Source organism: Anomaloglossus baeobatrachus, chromosome 1 (genome assembly GCF_048569485.1).
Source record: "Anomaloglossus baeobatrachus isolate aAnoBae1 chromosome 1, aAnoBae1.hap1, whole genome shotgun sequence".
Taxonomy (NCBI): Eukaryota; Metazoa; Chordata; class Amphibia; order Anura; family Aromobatidae; genus Anomaloglossus; species Anomaloglossus baeobatrachus.
The window spans coordinates 765,015,013-765,036,590 of NC_134353.1; the positions used below are offsets into that span (position 1 = coordinate 765,015,013).

At 47.3% G+C, this 21,578-nt stretch overlaps 1 protein-coding gene across 1 annotated transcript in view; it reads left to right on the forward strand.

Moving 5' to 3' along the window:
* CCDC60 (coiled-coil domain containing 60) overlaps nucleotides 1-21,578 on the forward strand; it is a 380,115-nt gene that overhangs the window by 244,982 nt on the left and 113,555 nt on the right. The window contains exons 6-7 of the mRNA XM_075341855.1: nucleotides 12,684-12,788; nucleotides 14,290-14,380. Coding sequence (XP_075197970.1) covers nucleotides 12,684-12,788; nucleotides 14,290-14,380 — 196 coding nt within the window. The remainder of the gene's footprint in view (nucleotides 1-12,683; nucleotides 12,789-14,289; nucleotides 14,381-21,578) is intronic.

Sequence of the window (21,578 nt, forward strand, 5' to 3'; positions counted from 1 at the left end):
TCGAGGTCGTATGGAAGGTAAGTACGTGTGACAGGGGTTAATTGTTTGTGTGGCACGTTCAACAAATTGAACGTGCCACACATACGATGGGGGCATTGCAAATCGCATACGATATCGTATGCGAAATTGCAACGTGTAAAGCAGGCTTTAGAGTTGGAATGGACCTCCTGTGTCATCTAGTCCAACCCCCTGCTCAAAGCAGAATTCACTAAATCCCAGACAAATGTCCATCCAACCTATTTTTAAAGACTTCCATTGAAGGAGAACTCACCACTTCTTGTGGCTTATTAATTCTGGCTTTTTGATTTTTTTCTCGCTACGCCGTTTACCGATCAGATTAATTGATTTTATATTTTGATAGATCGGGCATTTCTGAACTCAGCAATACCAAATATGTATATTTTACTTTTTTTATTGTTTTCTATTCAATGCGACAAAAGGAGGGTAACTTGAACTTTTTTATTTTTTTTTATTTTTTTATATTTTTTTTAAATATTTTTTTACATTTTTATTCTTGATTTTACTAGTTCCCTTGGGGAACTTTATGACTGTACTGTCTGATCACTCTTGATCAGAGAGATGTGCTTTGATCAGGATAAATGATGTTCTCCTGTGAGTGTCAGTAATCTGCCGGCATTCACTGGAAGGGAGTGTTGACAGCGTCAGGTTTCATCAGCTGACCCCATGCTGTAATGACAGCCCATTGGTGTCCCGTGACCATATCATGGGGCCGTCAATGGCAGTGGGATTTAAACAATCCCTGCCAAAGTGTGTTGGACTGCACTGTCAGAGTTTAACAGCGCAATCTAAGGAGTTAACAGGTGCGGCTAGATCAGAGATCCAACCATGCCTATGAACTGCACATTGGCTGATCAGATCAGTCGACGTGCAGGGAAACATGTGGGCTCGCACCCACATCAAAGGGCAGGAGACCTACAGTTAGGTCCAGAAATATTTGGACAGTGACACAAGTTTTGTTATTTTAGCTGTTTACAAAAACATGTTCAGAAATACAATTATATATATAATATGGGCTGAAAGTGCACACTCCCATCTGCAATATGAGAGTTTTCACATCCAAATCGGAGAAAGGGTTTAGGAATCATAGCTCTGTAATGCATAGCCTCCTCTTTTTCAAGGGACCAAAAGTAATTGGACAAGGGACTCTAAGGGCTGCAATTAACTCTGAAGGCGTCTCCCTCGTTAACCTGTAATCAATTAAGTAGTTAAAAGGTCTGGGGTTGATTACAGGTGTGTGGTTTTGCATTTGGAAGCTGTTGCTGTGACCAGACAACATGCGGTGTAAGGAACTCTCAATTGAGGTGAAGCAGAACATCCTGAGGCTGAAAAAAAAGAAAAAATTCATCAGAGAGATAGCAGACATGCTTGGAGTAGCAAAATCAACAGTCGGGTACATTCTGAGAAAAAAGGAATTGACTGGTGAGTTTGGGAACTCAAAAAGGCCTGGGCGTGCATGGATGACAACAGTGGTGGATGATCGCCGCATACTTTCTTTGGTGAAGAAGAACCTGTTCACAACATCAACTGAAGTCCAGAACACTCTCAGTGAAGTAGGTGTATCTGTCTCTAAGTCAACTGTAAAGAGAAGACTCCATGAAAGTAAATACAAAGGGTTCACATATAGATGCAAACCATTCATCAATTCCAAAAATAGACAGGCCAGAGTTAAATTTGCTGAAAAACACCTCATGAAGCCAGCTCAGTTCTGGAAAAGTATTCTATGGACAGATGAGACAAAGATCAACCTGTACCAGAATGATGGGAAGAAAAAAGTTTGGAGAAGAAAGGGAACGGCACATGATCCAAGGCACACCACATCCTCTGTAAAACATGGTGGAGGCAACGCGATGGCATGGGCATGCATGGCTTTCAATGGCACTGGGTCACTTGTGTTTATTGATGACATAACAGCAGACAAGAGTAGCCGGATGAATTCTGAAGTGTACCGGGATATACTTTCAGCCCAGATTCAGCCAAATGCCGCAAAGTTGATCGGACGGCGCTTCATAGTACAGATGGACAATGACCCCAAGCATACAGCCAAAGCTACCCAGGAGTTCATGAGTGCAAAAAAGTGGAACATTCTGCAATGGCCAAGTCAATCACCAGATCTTAACCCAATTGAGCATGCATTTCACTTGCTCAAATCCAGACTTAAGACGGAAAGACCCACAAACAAGCAAGACCTGAAGGCTGCGGCTGTAAAGGCCTGGCAAAGCATTAATAAGGAGGAAACCCAGCGTTTGGTGATGTCCATAGGTTCCAGACTTAAGGCAGTGATTGCCTCCAAAGGATTCGCAACAAAATATTGAAAATAAAAATATTTTGTTTGGGTTTGGTTTATTTGTCCAATTACTTTTGACCTCCTAAAATGTGGAGTGTTTGTAAAGAAATGTGTACAATTCCTACAATTTCTATCAGATATTTTTGTTCAAACTTTCAAATTAAACGTTACAATCTGCACTTGAATTCTGTTGTAGAGGTTTCATTTCAAATCCAATGTGGTGGCATGCAGAGCCCAACTCGCGAAAATTGTGTCACTGTCCAAATATTTCTGGACCTAACTGTATAACGTATGTATACGTCATAGGTTATTAAGGGGTTATAAATCCACTCTGTTCTAAAGAATGGAGGGATTTTTTGTTTTTTTTTGTATAAAGGGAACCTGTCACCTTGGAAAATGCTACATACTTTCAGACATAGGGTTGAACTGAAAATATACCTACCAGGAGAAATGAACTTATTTCCTCTGGCTTTCAATCACTGGGTCATGTAGGGAGTGGCTACAGTCAACGCTCACATCGCCACTTACTATGCTGCAGGTGCCAGCACTTTGATTGACAGCTCGCCGTACAGCACATCTATGTACATACAGTATAGTGAGCGGTGACTAGAGACTAGAGATGAGCGAACCGGCCTTGGTTCTGCTCGAGTTCGGTTCGTCGAACGGGGGTCCCGTTCGAGTTCGGTTCGGAGAACGTTCGACGAACCGAACTCGAACCGCATAGGAAACAATGGCAGGCAATCACAAACACATAAAAACACCTAGAAAACACCCTCAAAGGTGTCCAAAAGGTGACAAACAACTCACAACACAACACAAACACATGGGAAAGTGACAAGGACATATACTCATGCGAAAACAAAAGAGCTGGACAAGGAAAATGAAGAGGAGACACAGATATAGGCATGGCACGCCCTTTTAAAATCATGTAAAACACCACAAGGTGACTCCCTTTTTTCCAAAAATTGGGCCACACACACACCCACCCCTTCAGTGGCAGCACTTGTGCCCCAGTTGTACACTTCACAGCTAGATTTGCATCAAGCACATTCAAAAATACGCCATCCTTTTCCGTCCTCAGGATTGGACCGGGGTAGGTAGCAAAGTCTTTGCTGAACCATGACTTGTTCATCTTGGCTCCTTTTAAAAAACACAGCAAGCAAGGGTTACTCCAAGCGGAGTCTCCCTTTTTTCCAAAAATTGGGCCACACAGGCACTCACCCCTTCAGTGGCAGCACTTGTGCCCCAGTTGTACACTTCACAGCTAGATTTGCATCAAGCACATTCAAAAATACGCCATACTTAACCGTCCCCAGGAGGACACCGGGGTAGGTAGCTAAGTCTTTGCTGAACCATGACTTGTTCATCTTGGCTCCTTTTAAAAAACACAGCAAGCAAGGGTTACTCCAAGCGGAGTCTCCCTTTTTTCCAAAAATTGGGCCACACAGGCACTCACCCCTTCAGTGGCAGCACTTGTGCCCCAGTTGTACACTTCACAGCTAGATTTGCATCAAGCACATTCAAAAATACGCCATACTTAACCGTCCCCAGGAGGACACCGGGGTAGGTAGCTAAGTCTTTGCTGAACCATGACTTGTTCATCTTGGCTCCTTTTAAAAAACACAGCAAGCAAGGGTTACTCCAAGCGGAGTCTCCCTTTTTTCCAAAAATTGGGCCACACAGACACTCACCCCTTCAGTGGCAGCACTTGTGCCCCAGTTGTACACTTCACAGCTAGATTTGTATCAAGCACATTCAAAAATACGCCATACTTAACCATCCCCAGGAGGACACCGGGGTAGATAGCTAAGTCTTTGCTGAACCATGACTTGTTCATCTTGGCTGCTTTTAAAAAACACAGCAAGCAAGGGTTACTCCAAGCGGAGTCTCCCTTTTTTCCAAAAATTGGGCCACACAGGCACTCACCCCTTCAGTGGCAGCAGTTGTGCCCCAGTTGTACACTTCACAGCTAGATTTGCATCAAGCACATTCAAAAATACGCCATCCTTTTCCGTCCTCAGGATTGCACCGGGGTAGGTAGCAAAGTCTTTGCTGAACCATGACTTGTTCATCTTGGCTGCTTTTAAAAAACACAGCAAGCAAGGGTTACTCCAAGTGGAGTCTCCCTTTTTTTCCAAACATTGGGCCACACAGACACTCACCCCTTCAGTGGCAGCACTTGTGCCCCAGTTGTACACTTCACAGCTAGATTTGCATCAAGCAAATTCAAAAATACGCCATACTTAACTGTCCCCAGGAGGACACCGGGGTAGGTAGCAAAGTCTTTCCTGATCCCAGATCTGTTCATCTTGGATCATTTTTAAAAACAATGTAAGTAAGGGTTACTCCAAGCGGAGTCTCCCTTTTTTCCAAAAAGTGGGCCACACAGACACCCCATCAGTGGCAGCACTTGTGCCCTAGTTGCAAACAGGATGTTTTGATTTGCATCAAGCAGATTCCAAATCCACAAGCATTTACTCTCCCCAGGATGACACAGGGGTAGTAAATTCATTGTGGATCCATGACTTGTTCATTTTGATGAACGTTAGTCTGTCCACATTGTCACTGGACAGACGCGTGCGCTTATCTGTCAGCACACACCCAGCAGCACTGAAGACACGTTCAGAGACAACGCTGGCAGCTGGACACGACAAAATCTCCAAGGCGTAAGTTGAGAGCTCTGGCCATTTTTCAAGATTTGAAGCCCAAAATGAGCAAGGCTCCATTTGCAAAGTCATGGCATCGATGTTCATTTGGAGATACTCCTGTATCATCCTCTCCAGCCGTTGACTAGGTGTCAGACTTGTTGTCTCTGGTGGCCTTGCAAAGGACGGTCTAAAAAAATTATGAAAAGATTAAAAAAAAAAGCTGTTACCAGCACCAGATACGGTGCTACTGGTACGGGTAGACTGTTGAAGATGACGAGACCGTCCCATGTTTGTCAAGTTACAACTGGGAGATTCACTCCCTGCACCTGCACGGTTGTTTGGTGGAAAAGCCGAGCTAAGATCGAGTAACAGCTTCTGCTGATACTCCTGCATATGTGCGTTCCTTTCTATGGCTGGAATTATGTCACAAAATTTGGACTTGTACCGGGGATCTAATAGTGTGGCAAGCCAGTAGTCATCATCACTTCTAATTTTGACAATACGAGGGTCATGTTGGAGGTAGTGCAGCAAGAAGGCGCTCATGTGTCTTGCGCAGCCATGCGGACCAAGTCCACGTTGTGTTTGTGGCATAGAGGTGCTAACCGTTCTTTCTTCCTCTGACATCTCCCCCCAACCTCTTTCAACTGAAATTTGACCAAGGTCTCCCTCATCCGCTGAGTCTTCCATGTCCATGGACAGTTCGTCCTCCATTTCTTCATGTTCTCCTGCACCTTCCTCAACATTTCGCCTGCTACCATGCACCCTTGTTGATCCCTGTCCCCCCATGGTCGCATGCCTGCTGCATTGGTGATGATGAACGTCTGGACCTTGGTGATGTTGTTGTGTCTTGCGCATATGAATCCTGTAGTTCCTCCCCTTCCTGTTGTCCGACCCCCTGACTCCGAATAGTGTTTAGCGTGTGCTCCAGCATGTAAATGACTGGAATTGTCATGCTGATAATGGCATTGTCAGCGCTAAACATATTCGTCGCCATGTCGAAACTGTGCAGAAGGGTGCATAGGTCCTTGATCTGAGACCACTCCATCAGGGTGATCTGCCCCACTTCTGCATCTCGTTGGCCCAGGCTATACGTCATGACGTATTGCACCAGGGCTCGGCGGTGCTGCCACAGTTGCTGTAACATGTGGAGAGTTGAATTCCAGCGTGTCGCCACATCGCATTTCAGGCGATGAACCGGCAGGCCGAAAGACTTCTGGAGCGATGCAAGTCGCTCAGCTGCGGCGGTTGAACGGCGGAAGTGAGCAAACAGTTTTCGTGCCCTGGTCAGAAGGCCATCTAGGCCGGGATAGTGTGTTAAAAATTGCTGGACAACAAGGTTCAACACGTGAGCCATACAAGGTACGTGTGTCACCTTGCCAAGGCGAAGGGCCGCACCCAAGTTTGCAGCATTGTCGCACACGGCCTTACCAGGCTGCAGGTTGAGTGGAGACAACCATTTATTAAACTCAGTCTCCAAAGCTGCCCACAACTCAGCCGCTGTGTGACTCCTATTTCCAAGACATGTCAAGCTAAAGACCGCCTGATGCCGTTGCGCTCTGCTGCCAGCATAGTAATGAGGGGTGTATGATTCCTTCTGCGCAGTGAGAACGCTGGTGGCCTGACCAGGCAGGCTTGGGGCGGAGGTGGAGGACCCAGATGAGGTGGAGGAGGCAGAAGCAGTGGTGGAACTTGGACAGACAGAGGATTGACACACAAGTCGTGGGGACGGCAAGACTTGTGCAGCAGACCCTTCACCATCTATCACCTTAGTTACCCAGTGCCCAGTCAGCGACATGTAACGTCCCTGTCCATGCTTACTGGTCCAAGTATCGGTGGTGAAATGCACCCGTTCACACACAGAGTTTCTCAAGGAAACGGTGATGTTGTGTGCGACATGCTGCTGTAGCGCAGGCACACCTCTCTTAGAGAAGTAGTGGCGACTGGGCATCTGGTACTGGGGCACAGCGACAGACATAAGGTCTCTAAAATCCTGTGTGTCCACCAGGCGGAAAAGCAGCATTTCGGTAGCCAAGAGCTTACAGAGGGATAAAGTCAACCTCTTAGCTTTGTCATGGGTCGCAGGAAATGGCCTTTTATTTGTCCACATCTGAGGGACAGAGATCTGGCTGCTGTGTGTAGACGGTGTTGAGTAGGGTGTCCCTGGAAAAATGCAGGTTTGTGAGGAAAGTGCAGGCGTAGACATGATGTTGCCTTCATCCAACGTTGGTGCTATCGATGTCTGAGAGAGCTGTACACACGCACTTGTTTTCCCTTCCAAACCAACTGACGACCTACCAAGCAAACTGCCTGTTGCGGTTACAGTGGTGGAAGTTGTGCGTGGAAAACCAGGTGTGACAGCTGTCCCCACAGTCCTAGAAGATGAAGAGCGCGCGGATGCACTGGAAGGGGCAGGCGGTGGATGGTTCGCTCCGCTAGCAGCACGGTGAGCTTCCCACTGGGACATATGATATTTATTCATGTGACGATTCATGGAAGAAGTTGTCAAACTGCTGAGGTTTTGCCCTCTACTAACAGAATCACGACAAATTTTACAGATCACATAATTTGGGCGATCTTTTGCTATGTCAAAAAAGGACCAGGCTAGGCAAGGCTTAGAGGGCATGCGACCTGCTGAGCCCCCCCCGACTAGTGCTCAGAGGCAGAGTGGTGGCTGAGGATGCAGTTGTAGACGTGCTACCAGTGCTTCGACTCTGTCCAGGAAGGCGCAAGGTAACTTCGTCGTCAGTTGCATCCTCCACCGCCTCTGTTGACCTCCTCGAGTGCCTGACTGTGGGTTGACAGTAGGTGGGATCTAGAACTTCCTCATCGATTGTTGTGTTTGCACTTCCCTCACCCTCAGACCGAGCCTCTTCTTGCCCTGACTGAATATTTAAGTTGTCATCCCAATCTGGTATCTGCGTCTCATCGTCATCAGAATGTTCCTCATTGTCTATAACAACAGGTGTTACAGTTTGTGAAAAAGGGTCAACATTATGCTCAGAAACTTGGTCCTCATGGCCTAAATCAGAGTCACAAAGGTTCTGGGCATCACTGCAGACAATTTCCTGGTCTGTACTCACTGTAGCTTGGGAGCAGACTTCTGATTCCCAGGCTATAGTGTGACTGAACAGCTCTGCAGACTCAGCCATCTCAGTTCCACCATACTGTGCAGGGCGGATGGAGACTTCAGAGCTGGGAGAATGCAAGTGTGATTGGGCTGTCAACTCAGAGGACTGGTGTTTTTTGGATGCGGTAGTTGAGGTGGTGGAGAGGGCACTTGTTGGACCACTTGAGATCCATTCAAGCATTTTCCTTTTTTGGCCATCATCTACCTTTGTTCCAGTTGTTCTTGTCCGTAAAAAAGGGAGCACATCAGATTGTCCACGGTAAGTAGTAGACATCTTACTTTTGCTGGAAGATGGTCTATCTTCAGCAGATGTTAATGGAGCTTTGCCACCTTCCCCACGGACAAACTCTTTTTTTCCTTTTCCAACACGCCTCTTCCCCTTTCCACCAGCATCTGTCATTTTGCCACTCATTTTGATTGCGACAAGATTGTGCACTTAAAATGTGGTAGTAAAAATTGAGAGGTGGTGTAGATTGCAGCGGTGGTCTAGCTTTATTAACAGCAGAATAAACAACAATAATTATCCCTGACAATGCAACTACGGCCCTTAAAGTGGCAGCATAGTTTGCTAGTATAATGGCTTAGTAACAATGAGCTTGAGTGTGCAATGCAGGCAGACGTGCTGCAAATATCTTTGCACTAGTGGGACAATAATGAAGTCCAACAGCCACTTTTAGGATGCCACTAAGTTTCCTCAGTGTTTGCTAGTATAATGGCTTAGTAACAATGAGTTTGAGTGTGCAATGCTGGCAGACGTGCTGCAAATATCTTTGCACTAGTGGGACAATAATGAAGTCCAACAGCCACTTTTAGTATGCCACTAAGTTTCCTCAGTGTTTGCTAGTATAATGGCTTAGTAACAATGAGCTTGAGTGTGCAATGCAGGCAGACGTGCTGCAAATATCTTTGCACTAGTGGGACAATAATGAAGTCCAACAGCCACTTTTAGGATGCCACTAAGTTTCCTCAGTGTTTGCTAGTATAATGGCTTAGTAACAATGAGTTTGAGTGTGCAATGCTGGCAGACGTGCTGCAAATATCTTTGCACTAGTGGGACAATAATGAAGTCCAACAGCCACTTTTAGGATGCCACTAAGTCTCCTCAGTGTTTGCTAGTATAATGGCTTAGTAACAATGAGCTTGAGTGTGCAATGCAGGCAGACGTGCTGCAAATATCTTTGCACTAGTGGGACAATAATGAAGTCCAACAGCCACTTTTAGGATGCCACTAAGTTTCCTCAGTGTTTGCTAGTATAATGGCTTAGTAACTATCAGTTTGAGTGTGCAATGCAGGCAGACGTGCTGCAAATATCTTTGCACTAGTGGGACAATAATGAAGTCCAACAGCCACTTTTAGGATGCCACTAAGTTTCCTCAGTGTTTGCTAGTATAATGGCTTAGTAACAATGAGCTTGAGTGTGCAAAGGGCAGGAGGGTACAGTGGCAGGGTTGTGGGTCTGGGTAGAGGAAAGGAAGCCTCCCTTTCTGTCCCTCCTAATGGGGAAATGCAGCGAGGAAATCCCTGACCTTAGCTACACAGACGCTGTCATCTTGTGTAGCTGTTAAAATCTGTTTTCACGGACCTGACTGTCACCTATGGCTCTGACCCTGCCGGTATTAGCCCTTACAAGGGCTGAAAGAAACTTCTATCCTTATTCTGTATAGCGCTGTGTATAGAGCGTACACAGCAGTATCGGAGACAGGAGCTACGCCAGCGGTGACTGACACCAAGACGCAGAAGGCAGATAATCGCGTGCTGGAGGAAAATGTCCGTTTTTATAATGCAGGGACATGTGACATTTACATCCTATCACACATGCCGTTGCTTCTCTGGCTAAAAGTCCACTTAGCTGTGTGTGTGTCTGGGATTGGCTGACATACTGGCCCGCCCCACTACACGCACGCGCTTAGGGAAGGAAGACAAGGAAAAAAAAAAAAATGGCGATCGCCATTATCCAAACAGCAGTGATCTAAATGCGTTGTTCCCGCACACTATACACTGAAATTTCATAATAGTGTGAGTCACAGAGTGACTTACACTATTACAGCGGAAAGCCAGCTAGTAATTAGCTTGTCTTTTTGCTGCTAGAACCATTCTCGAATGTATCTAGAACTATCGAGCTTTAGCAAAAAGCTCGAGTTCTAGTTCGATCTAGAACAGCCCCCAAAATCACTCGAACCGCAAACTGGAGAACCTCAAACCGCGAACCGCGCTCAACTCTACTAGAGACTCTGTGCACAATCCTATGACTGAAAGGCCGCAGATCCTGAGAGAAGATAAATGTACTTTTCCCTGTCCCTGTGTAGCACTAAGATTTTATATATGATAGTTGGTGGCTCAGTGGTTAGCACTGTTGCTTTCCATGCTGAGTTTGTGAGTTCACTTGTATCGCACGGTGCCCCTGATGAAGCTGCTCTAAGCGACACGCGTCGGGCCAGGTCTTCCTTATTATAAGCTAAGTACTTACCACAACAGGGATCATGTTTATTTAGGTCAGTGGATCTGAATTTCTGACCACTGAGTCAGGCTTTCTCTGCTGCTTTAAACTGGAGTTCAGTTATGGACTTATAGGTATTGGTATTGGTGTACTATAATATCTCTTGATTATTAGGTTATTTAGCCTGTACCGCATTGTTTGAACTTCAGTGCTTATTTGATATGAATTAAATTGCTTGATATTCAGATATTATATAGATCCAATCCCTGTGATCTTCATGGTAAATTCATTATATATATTCTTATAGGAAGACCAACTGGGTATTGCTTGTTGTCCTTGGTGTCTTATCACATTTTGTGCACTTTATCATGTTTTGCTATTGTTGTTTATAACATTTTGTACACAAATAAAATTGTTTTTAACTTTTCTTATACTTTGGAGTGAGTGCCTTTTATGGTCAAGCTTCTTGCTCTTCCTTTCTTGTATCGCACGGTGAACAGCTCCAGAAAATAAAAAAGCAATATTTGAACTGCTGATGAATGTTCATTCTGCCTCTTAAAGATCGCAGAAAGACTTGGTTCACATTTATTCTGCGGTCTACGCTAAACACTTATATCGGAATTTCTGTGTAAATCTCTGAAATACATCATTCTGAGAAGGCCTCAGAGGTGTGTTTGAGAACATTAGGTATCAAACAGTATCATGAAGGAACACATAAGTGAGGTCAAGAATAAACTTGTGGAGAGGAGTAAAGCAGGGTTAGGTTATAAAAAAATAGCTCAAGCTCTGAACCTTAAAATAGTGTCAGGAAGAAAGCAATTTTCAGTCATTTCTGACCACATATGGAGTATCATCGTATTTCACAAGAAAATTGTATGGTCCATTTTCTCCTGTTGCCCTTATGAAACTGAAAAATATGGGGCTAATTCAACATTACTGTGGACATTTTTTATTTGTTTTCAATTTTCTTATAATTCCTGTGATCCTCCTTAAGGGTAAACAAACTTCCTAAGGCCTCTTTTATACGTCCGTGAAGATCACGCACGTTTTTCACGGACATATCAAAGGTGCGTATTGCCCTCCGTGAGCCGTGTTTATGGCACACATGTGAGAACGCAACTTTCTGCTCACCTGTCCCTGGCGTTGCTGTCCGTGGTGCTGTTCTTCGGTCTCCGATCTTGCCGACTCTCCACTGCTGCTGCTTCCAGCCTGCAGTGAAGTGAATATGCAATGAGCATAATGAGCGGCGGTCGGAAGCAAGTGACAGCAGCGGCAGAGAAAGCAGTGCTGGAGAAGGTGAGTAAAGTTGTTTTACTTTTTTCTCAGACACGTGTGTTTTCTCCGGTGCGTGTCACACGGAACACATCCGTGTGGTCCGTTTACGTTCAGCGTGATACCTGTGATGCCGGAGAAAAATGGACATGTCTACTTGTGGAGCACACATATGCTCCACACGGACACACGGTCCATGGCAGAACACGCACGTGAGCGCAGACCCATTGATTTTAATGGGTCTACGTGTGCCCGTGTCTCCGGTACATGAGGAAACGGACTAAACACGTAATGGAGACACGGACGTGTGAAAGAGGCCTAAATGTGGTTTTGAATGCCTTGAAGGGTACAATTTTATAAATAGAGTCACTTTTGGCAGTTTTTTGGCATATAGGCCCCTAAAGTCACTTCAAATGTAAAATGGTCTCTAATAAAATAGGTTTTATAAATTTTGTTGGAAAAAATGAAAAATTGCTGCTCAACTTGTAATCCTCTTGCATTTCCAGCAAAAAAAAGGTTAGAAAATGATGCTGATTGTAAAGTACAAATGTGGCAAATATTATTTATTTATCTGTTTTATGAGCTTAAAAATTCAAAGCTCAAAAACTTCTAACATTTAAATTTCCAATTTTTTCCATATATAAACACAAATTATATCGACCTAAATTTAAATTTTATCATGTACCATGTGTCAAAAAAAGACAGACTCAGAATCACTGGGATATGCTGAAGTGACACTGATCAGAATTGAAAAATTTGGCCTGGTCAGGAAGGTGAAAACAGGCTTCGGCGGTAAGGGGTTAATATAGCGTATGATGAAAATAATGTAATTTATGCAGGTAAATGGAAAAAAAAAATCATCAGATTAATACATTTAACATTTTACTCTTTAGGGAAACTCTGTTTCGCCAGCTCTGTGCCATACATTGGCTTTTAGAGACTTTAACCTCAGATCCATCTGTTTCTATGAGGCCTGTATCTTCCTGTTGGAATATAAGGTAAAAAAAAAATCCATTAATTGCTTATTTTGTAGAACAAAATTCAAAAAATGACATTTACATTGGTATAACACTTTTCTTTGTGTAACTTACAATGATACTGTACAATGTAATATTGGTCCATTACAATAAAACATTATTTTGGTCTAAGAAGAAAAGTCTGTAATCAGTCTATGTGACTGCAGACTGTCAAATCATGACGGTGTGCAATGCGCAGTGTCAAGATTCCAGTGTACGCCCCTAGTGAGTGGGTGGCTTCGGACCCGATGTATGTGATTTACATACTTGCAGTCCTACTAGCCTCATCTGGCTTCTCCCAATAGAAAAGAACTGAGCCTAGTGAGACTAGTTAGGATGTGATGACAAGTGTGAAAATCAGATACAGTGGAACCTTGGTTTACAAGAACAATCTATTCTGGGAGTGTGCTTTTAAACCAAGTTACTCATCTAGCAAAGCAAAATTTCCTATAGGAAATAATTGAAACTCAGACAATTCATTCCACAACTTGTGCAATGTCCCATCCTGGTCCCCTATTGTGCCATTCCACCCATGCACACAAACACGCACACACACATATTATGCTCACCTTACCCTCCGTTCCCTCGGCGGCCTCCTGTTTCTTGTAGTCCGCAGGTATGTGTATCCGGTAACCATTGTGACTGATGCCGGAGCTTCCGCTGTCAGCACTTCAGCAGCTGACGTCATACGCAGGAGCCGCGTACCTCTGATTGGCCAGCGTGCTGACGTCAAAGGCTTGAGCCGCTTGCCTCTGATTGGTCAGCACGCTGCCTTTGAGAAGCACTGACAGCGGAAACTCCTGCATCATTGCAATGGTTACACATACCTGTGGACTACAAGAACCAGGAGGCCACTGAGAGAGCGGATAGTAAGGTGAGCATAATATATGTGTTTGTGTGGAGTGCAAGAGCGGGTCAAAGCGCGGTGAAAGTACGGAACCGGAAGTGTGTGCAGTGAGTATTTGGTCGTACAGCAAAGCATGCTCGTAAACAGAGTTACAAATTTACAACAAGCTTTGCTCGTATAGCGAAATACTCGCACACCAAGTAACTCGTAAACTGAGGTTCCACTGTACATATAGTCACATCACCACCCATTCATAAATTGCATAACTTGAAATGAAGATCAAAATGACAATAAAGTGCAAACAGGGAAACCATATATCCCATTTAACCATATGTCCCATATATGTCCCATTTATACAAAGAAAATCCTACAGAGGGTTATATCTATACGGGGTGCAAGAGAAGCAATCGCACTTAGCCCTTGATGCATGACAAAGTTGAAGGGTCCCTTTGCCACTTGAGAAGACCACAGTACTGTAAATGGTGGGGACTCTATAAACTTTGAATTGAGGCCCATAATCTTTGAACTATGTCTTTGACTCCTATACATTACCAGTCACCTATGTGTTCAATAAAAAAAAAAGGAAATATAAAGCCAGTAATGTCACTCTTCCCATTCTGCATTTCCTAAAACTAGAAATCCTGGTGGCTGTAAAACTTCACTGAAAAGAATCAATAGAGAGAAGGACATGGAGATGAGGTGGGAGCAGTTTATCATGACGGGGAAGGTAAATGATCATATTTTTCCCACTATAACTGCCAGAAATATTTTGCTGTGTTTTACAGAAGTAAATAAATGTAATCTTCACAAATATAGAGCTAAATATTTCAGCTACTTACTTTTTTTTTATTATGAGAAATCTATGGAGAACGCAGGCTTCATAAACAGCAGATATATATTCTGTGTGCAGTAACGGTAAAGCTCTGGGGCATAAAAAAGGAGCGTATCATCCTGTTCTACATCAATGTACATAATGTGCCAGAGTTCATTTCCATATTAATTTCTAATCTCAAGTCAAATGATGAGATGTTCTGGACCCTGTGTTTCATTGTATTTGAATTACTGGAAGGTACTAATTTATTGACGGCCCGGTAATGTAGTATTACATGGTTGTCGATTGTAAGTCCGCCATAGCAGCTCTCTGTTCTGACTCACAGAAGGTGGTCTCAAGCAGGCACCTTTAGGACAGCCATAACTGTGTAGATTGTATGCACAGAGGTGGTCTTCAAAGGACAGTGAATGTTAATAGAAAAAAAAATCCTCTGCCATAAACGGCCTTGTTATCCTCTCTGGTGCTGTGCCAAATAAGTAGCAAATAAATTCTACAACTAGCATGCCCATTCTGTTAGCCAATAGTATGTCAAAAAATTAATTTTGTACACTTTATTTTGTCTGCTTCACCAAGTATGAGCTGGCGAAGGTTTCTTATACAATTCCTCCCAATTTGCAGCATAAATGATAGTAAGTCATTGTAGTAAACCATACCTGTCCTGCCACCACTACTTCTCACCTAGTTCTCTTCAGTCATCTGATCAGGTTTTCTTCGGTCTTCTACCCCTGGGTTTTCCTGATAGGCGACGTTGGTGACTGGGCCCCACATGGTCATATGATCACTTGGAGCATAATACAAATCATATAACATCAATAATTTGGGTACGTAATACATGTCCAGCCTAGGCAGTGCAGTAACTACTGGAAGACCATGACTTATCCTAGGACCGATAAAAAGCATGGACAGCTTCCCAGGGGTATTTTAAATTTTCTTTATTCCATCAGGCAACATTTCGCCCTACATATAGGCTTTATCAAGAAGGCCAGAACTAAATACAGTCAGGACTGGTGCTGGATACAGGGAGACCAGAGCAATATGACAGGACCAACTCAAGGCTATGTATTGGAACCTAAGGCAGTTGTTCGGCCCCATTCATCAGGGAAGAAGAATTCTTATACCACATTCCTACCAGCCATAGGCTGGGGACACCAATTCAAAGTGCATGCACCATCCAATATAAGCGTGGAAGGTGAGCGCGTACACCCTAGGCTTTAACCACGAACCCAGCAGGACAAGCTCAGGGCCTGGGACCTAGGGTCCGAACATATGAGGATGACCGTACAGGACAGCAGAAGACCACACAACATGTGAGCGGCAGTGCAGCAGAGCAGGGAACCGTGCAAGCAACCAAAAGGAAATAGCAATTGGATCCCAGCTGGATAGGGGTGAGGAGAGTACAGGGACATCGGCACTAGGACGCACCGGAACGCTGGCGTAAGTACGGAACCAGAACGCCGATGTTACAAGTGCAGCCTGATAGAATGGAGAAGATGAAGATTTTTTTTTTTATCTTCTCCACATCTGAGAAAATTGGATCACACTCTGATTAGCATAATCATATCGATATTCTCAAATGAGAGAAAATATGGTTGTGTGACCCTAACCTAAGAACTCTTTATTTATTAACTTCTTCCCGGTAGATTTGATTTACTTTTAATTTTTTTTTATGGAACTCGATTTTTCACCCCCTTCACCACTGAATTCAGCAAACCTGCCGAAACCGAATTTTAGTAGATTCACTTAGCTTTAAGGAGTAGTCAGTGAGAAATCTCCCCTTTTTGTTTTAAAGGCATTTTACGGCTTATTTTGCTAATTGGTTGTTATTTCACTATTGGGCTACATTGGGGCAGGTAAGTAGATAGTGACTACCTACATGCACTGCTGTCAGCCCCTCTCCCCTGGTTCAGAGCGGTCATGTGACCATCCTGCCGGGATTTTGCTGCATCCTGTGACGTCACGACTTCATGTTATCACTCCCGTTGGGCGGGTACAGTGCGTGGAGTGCTCACCCCCCCTTCCCCGCACCCTCCCACACATTCCCCGTACTCTCCCCGCAAACTCCCCCGCCACTGCTGTGGGGTCTGTGAGCTGGGGGGAGGGCGGTGTCACCGACAGCATCAGGCCCCCTGCTGAGGATCGCACATTCAAATGTATTGGCATCACAGATGCTAATATATTTGAAAGCACTGATGAGAGGGAGCGCTGCACTGCCTCTCAACATTGTCCCACTGTCTGATATGGCCACTGGCCAGAGCAGACAGCAGACCAACGTGGAGCAGTAGCGGGGACCAAGGAGGAGTGAGTATGTATTCCCTACGTGTATTCCCTATGGGGGTGGGGGGTGGGTCAGTGCAGAGTGCCGGTGGGAGGGGGGGTCGGTACAGAGCGCCATGTGGGGGCGTTGCAAAGCCCAATATGTGTGTGGTGTGCAGAGCCCGATCTGTGTGTGGGGTGTAGAACCTGATGTGGTGTGGTGCAGAGCCCGATATGTGTGGGGTGCAGAGCCCGATGTGTGTGTGTGGGGTGCAGAGCCCGATGTGTGTGGGGGTGCAGAGCCCGATGTGTGTGGGGGTGCAGAGCCAGATGTGGTGGGGTGCAGAGCCCGATGTGTGTGGGGGTGCAGAGCCTGATGTGGTGGGGTGCAAAGCCCGATGTGTGTGGGGGTGCAGAGCCTGATGTGTGTGGGGGTGCAGAGGCCGATGTGGGACTGTTATTTCCAATGCTAGAATGATAACTAGTCAGTGCTGGGCTGAATACTGACAGCCAATGAGTGTGCAGAGGGCGGGGCTGGACAGTGAGGCCGGGCGGTGCCAGCTCTGACTGCGAGGTTCGGCACAGGAAGATGTCATGTTTGGTTGAACTGCAGGTAAACAAAGAGCTGCAGAGAATAAAGGGATAATTCAAGAGGAACAAAATTTAGAACACAAAAAAAAATAATGTAGGGGTGATTTATATGACAATACAGCACAGATTAGCTTATAAACAAATGTTGAGTTTATGTTGGACAGCTCCTTTAACTATATTAGAAATGTACTGTATGCAAAAAAAAGAAAGATTAAAGAATATTGGCAATGATAGAAGTCAGTGTTAGTACTCATTCACATGCACAGTTTTTGGTCAGCACTGTATATTACCTCAGTATTTGTAAGGCAAAACCAGGAGTGGAACAATCAAACAAGTATAATAGAAGCAGGTCATCCCGTCTGTATTTATTAACCCAGTACTCCCATTCACCTTTTGTGCCTCCCCTATTTCCTCATAGACTGTAAGCTTACGAGCAGGGCCCTCACTACTCTTGGTATCTTAATTTTTGGGTTTTTTTGTATTGTCTCAAATTGTCTGTACATGTCCCCTCTGAATTGTAAAGCGCTGCGGAATATGTTGGTGCTATAGAAATAAAACATTATTATTATTATTATTATTACCCAGTCCTGGTTTTCACTTACAAATACTGAGGTAAAATACTGACCAAATACTCAATGTGTATACAGCACACTGCATAGTGTGACGCCCTGGACTAGCCAGGTAGTCACAGACATAACAACATACACACCCCCCACCCTAGGCAGCTACAACAGTCAGACAAAAACCCTTGTTGCCTCTCTCTAGGGTCTGATGTCCACACCAGGTGGGGCGGAGCCAGACGGTTGGCCCCACCCACCGAGGAGTTCACAGGCCTGGAGGCGGGAAAAGAGACAGTTTCGTTTAGGAGGTGAAAGTGAGAGGAGTAAAACGTCTGCGTGTGCCTGGGTAGGAGCCCAGGCACTGACAGCTAGGTTGACAGACGGTGGTGGCCATCTGCAGGAGTTATCGGAACTCTGCAGAGCCGTAGGACCGGGGTCGGGACCCGTCCATCCGGCCGTTTGGTTTACTAGTGGCTCTGTCATTGACTGTCTCAGTGAGTACACCAGTGCCATCCGGCACCGCGCCGCGCTGCCCCTGCAACCCTGCACCCCTTCATCCCAGCCATCCAGCCTCCCCGTTACACCACTGGGCCCCGGGATCACCAACCCCTACCCACGGAGGGGACAACATCCTAGCTGCTCCCTACCATCTCTACCGGGATCCCCGTCACCAGCAGCGGTGATGCCATCATCACCACGTCCCGTGGGTGGCGTCACGAACTCTCACAAACCATCCCTTTTCACTCACGGGTGAGGAGCGCTGCTCGAGTCCCCGGGTTCGGCCCATCGCTCGAACCACCGAGCAGCCGCAGCAGAAGCCCCGGACCCGAGCGTGGCGAGCGCGTCCCCTCCGCCCGCGACAACTTGGCGTCACGAACAGGATAGAACCGATCTACCTACCCGTAGAAGTGCGCCTTGCAGTCCCCGCCGGCAGCGTCCGGCCGAAAAATTGGAAGTTCCGCCATCTTTTGGCGCGAAGATTTCCCGCTCGAGCGTCTTCCCCGAGCAGGGAAGGTGCGAAAGCGAAGCCCTGCCCCCAAAGAGGAAGTGCTAGAAAGAACCAAGGGGGGGCAGGTGAAGGCTTGCCTCATGTAACCGAGGGCATAAGAAGCAGGGACGCCAGGACTCTGCTACACCTCCGGTTCCTGGGAGCACAAGCGCTGACATGTCCATCCCATCCGGCCACGCAGAGATCCCGGAGCCCACGCCAGGAACAGCGGCATGGGTAGAGGCCCGGACCGCGCAAATGTGCTGCCGCCTGCAGGCCCAGGTCCGTTTTTTGATGGAGCGGTGGGTGGCCGAAATGGAGGAGGTGGCAGCGGCCGTGCAGAGACGCGAGGTGGAGGCAGTGTTGGAGGAGCGGGTAAGCAACCCACGCCCCTGTGTCCCTGAAGGACCGGTCGCTGCGGCCGAGGGGCTCGGTCTGCGCCCGCTCACCCTGCTGCCTCCCCCGCCACCTGCACCGGCTGTTGCCGCCTCGCCACTAGGCTCGCTGTCCCCGACACCGGCAGCGGAACCCAGTCCGTCCGCCCTGGAGGACCAGCCTGAAGGTGTTGTCCACGAACGGCCTGCGTCCCTCCCGCTGCCATGGAAGATCCCGCGGGAGGAGCCCGTCCGCGAAGAGTTGTCGACCCCGGAAGCGACCACACCCGAGACCATCCCAGCCCCAGCAGTCTGTCCGGCTACTGGAGAAGTAGAAGCCGTGAACCGGAAGGCCCAACAGGTGAGGCCTGCTGTCCCTGCACCCCACGCCTCGGCTAAGGCTGCGCCGGGTCGCCGCTGCAAAGCAGCAGCCCAGGCCACGTCACCGCAGGACCCCCACAAGAGATTACCGGTCGTGGCCGGTGTGGGCGAAGTCCAGCGGGGCCTGACCCGCGCGCAGGGGCATGCAAACGCCCCTTACTGGGACAGGGAGCCGAGCCAGCTAGGCCATGAAATTGCCGCTAGGGAGCAGCACAAGGCCGAAGTGTTGGCACGTGTCATAAAGGAGGACAATCTCCGCAACGCCACCTTTTGGGTGCGGGGCCCGGTGTATGAAGGCCAGATGAGGAGGTTTGATCCTCAGCGGGGATACGGATTTGTGTACGAACTGGGCCTGGAGGCTGAGATATTCGTGGCCTGCCGAGATGTGAACTCTCACCTGCCAACCGGTCATCCTGGTCGCGATCTACAACCGGGCGACTTAGTGACTTACACCCGACATTGCGGGGAGAGGGGCTGGTTTGCCCTGGATGTCAAGCAGAGGGTAGACCGCAGTGCCCAGAGGCGGTCCCAGTCCCCTCCTCCACCGTCCCGTCCGGATGTGGAGTTGGAGGAGGCCTATGAGGAGGTTGACCTCAAATAATGGCAGCGGTCCACCGTTGCAGCCAAGTTGTCCCCGTTGGGACCCTCAGCACCCCTGTTTTCCGTTGAATGACTACTAACCAATAACCGAAGTCTCACATGATTGCCGTGCGTTGTAAGACAAGTTGTCCCCGTTGGGACCATCAGTGTGTTTATCCTAAACAGCCCACATGAGAAAATGCTCATGAACATGGCTGAGAACTTGCAGGCCACCCACGAACTTGTGGGCTTGTAAATAGTTTGAGGGCCGTTTTCCGTTCCGTGCCGCCTCCGGAGAGGCAGATTGGAGGAGGGGCCCGCAGCAGAGCAGGCTGGGGCCCGGCCACCACCAGGACCGGTGGCCATCCTCCGGGGGTCAGGGGTCCCCCTGGACGTGGGGTCCCCTGAAGTGACAGCTGGGTGCGAGATACCGTACCTGTTCCCGCTCGGGTAACCTGGACCAGGACTGGGGTAAAGGGGGTGCTGCCTGTTTCTTAGGGGCAGCATCAAGGGTTAGGTTGCTTGGGTGGGAGAGTGGATGACCATGAACCCGTCCGTCAGTAATAAAAATGTTTTATATGTTTTGAAACGTTAAAGTGCCGTGCCTCTCATAAGGGAAGAACTAAAGTATACTTATGTTGAATGTTTACATGTTAATTTATCTTTTTCAGAAAAATAAAACCGGTGATGGACGGGCAGCCTGCGGACGGTCTGCATTTTACCAAGGCGGAATGTGACGCCCTGGACTAGCCAGGTAGTCACAGACATAACAACATACACACCCCCCACCCTAGGCAGCTACAACAGTCAGACAAAAACCTTGTTGCCTCCCTCCAGGCTCTGATGTCCACACCAGGTGGGGTGGAGCCAGACGGTTGGCCCCACCCACCGAGGAGTTCACAGGCCTGGAGGCGGGTAAAGAGACAGTTTCGTTTAGGAGGTGAAAGTGAGAGGAGTAAAACGTTTGCGTGTGCCTGTGTAGGAGCCCAGGCACTGACAGCAAGGTTGGCAGATGGTGGTGGCCGTCTGCAGCAGTTAGCGGAACTCTGCAGAGTCGTAGGACCGGGGTCGGGAGTTGGCCCGCCGGTACCGAACCGGGGAGCGGAGTGAAGCTAAGCACACAGGCAGGGCCATTGGACCCCGACCAGGCTTGGAGCCGCCGACAACAGTCAAATCCGAGTGTGACAGGAACCCCAGGGGTTTCCCAACAACCAAGACCCGACAAAAGGCAACAGTCCACACCGTGAGGATATACAGCCACCGCCATAGGCTAGAGATCCAAGGGCCAGCGCCTGCGGGCAAAACGGGCTCCTACTGCACCTATACGCCGGGTAGCGGACTACCGGTGGGCAACCACAGGAGTCAGA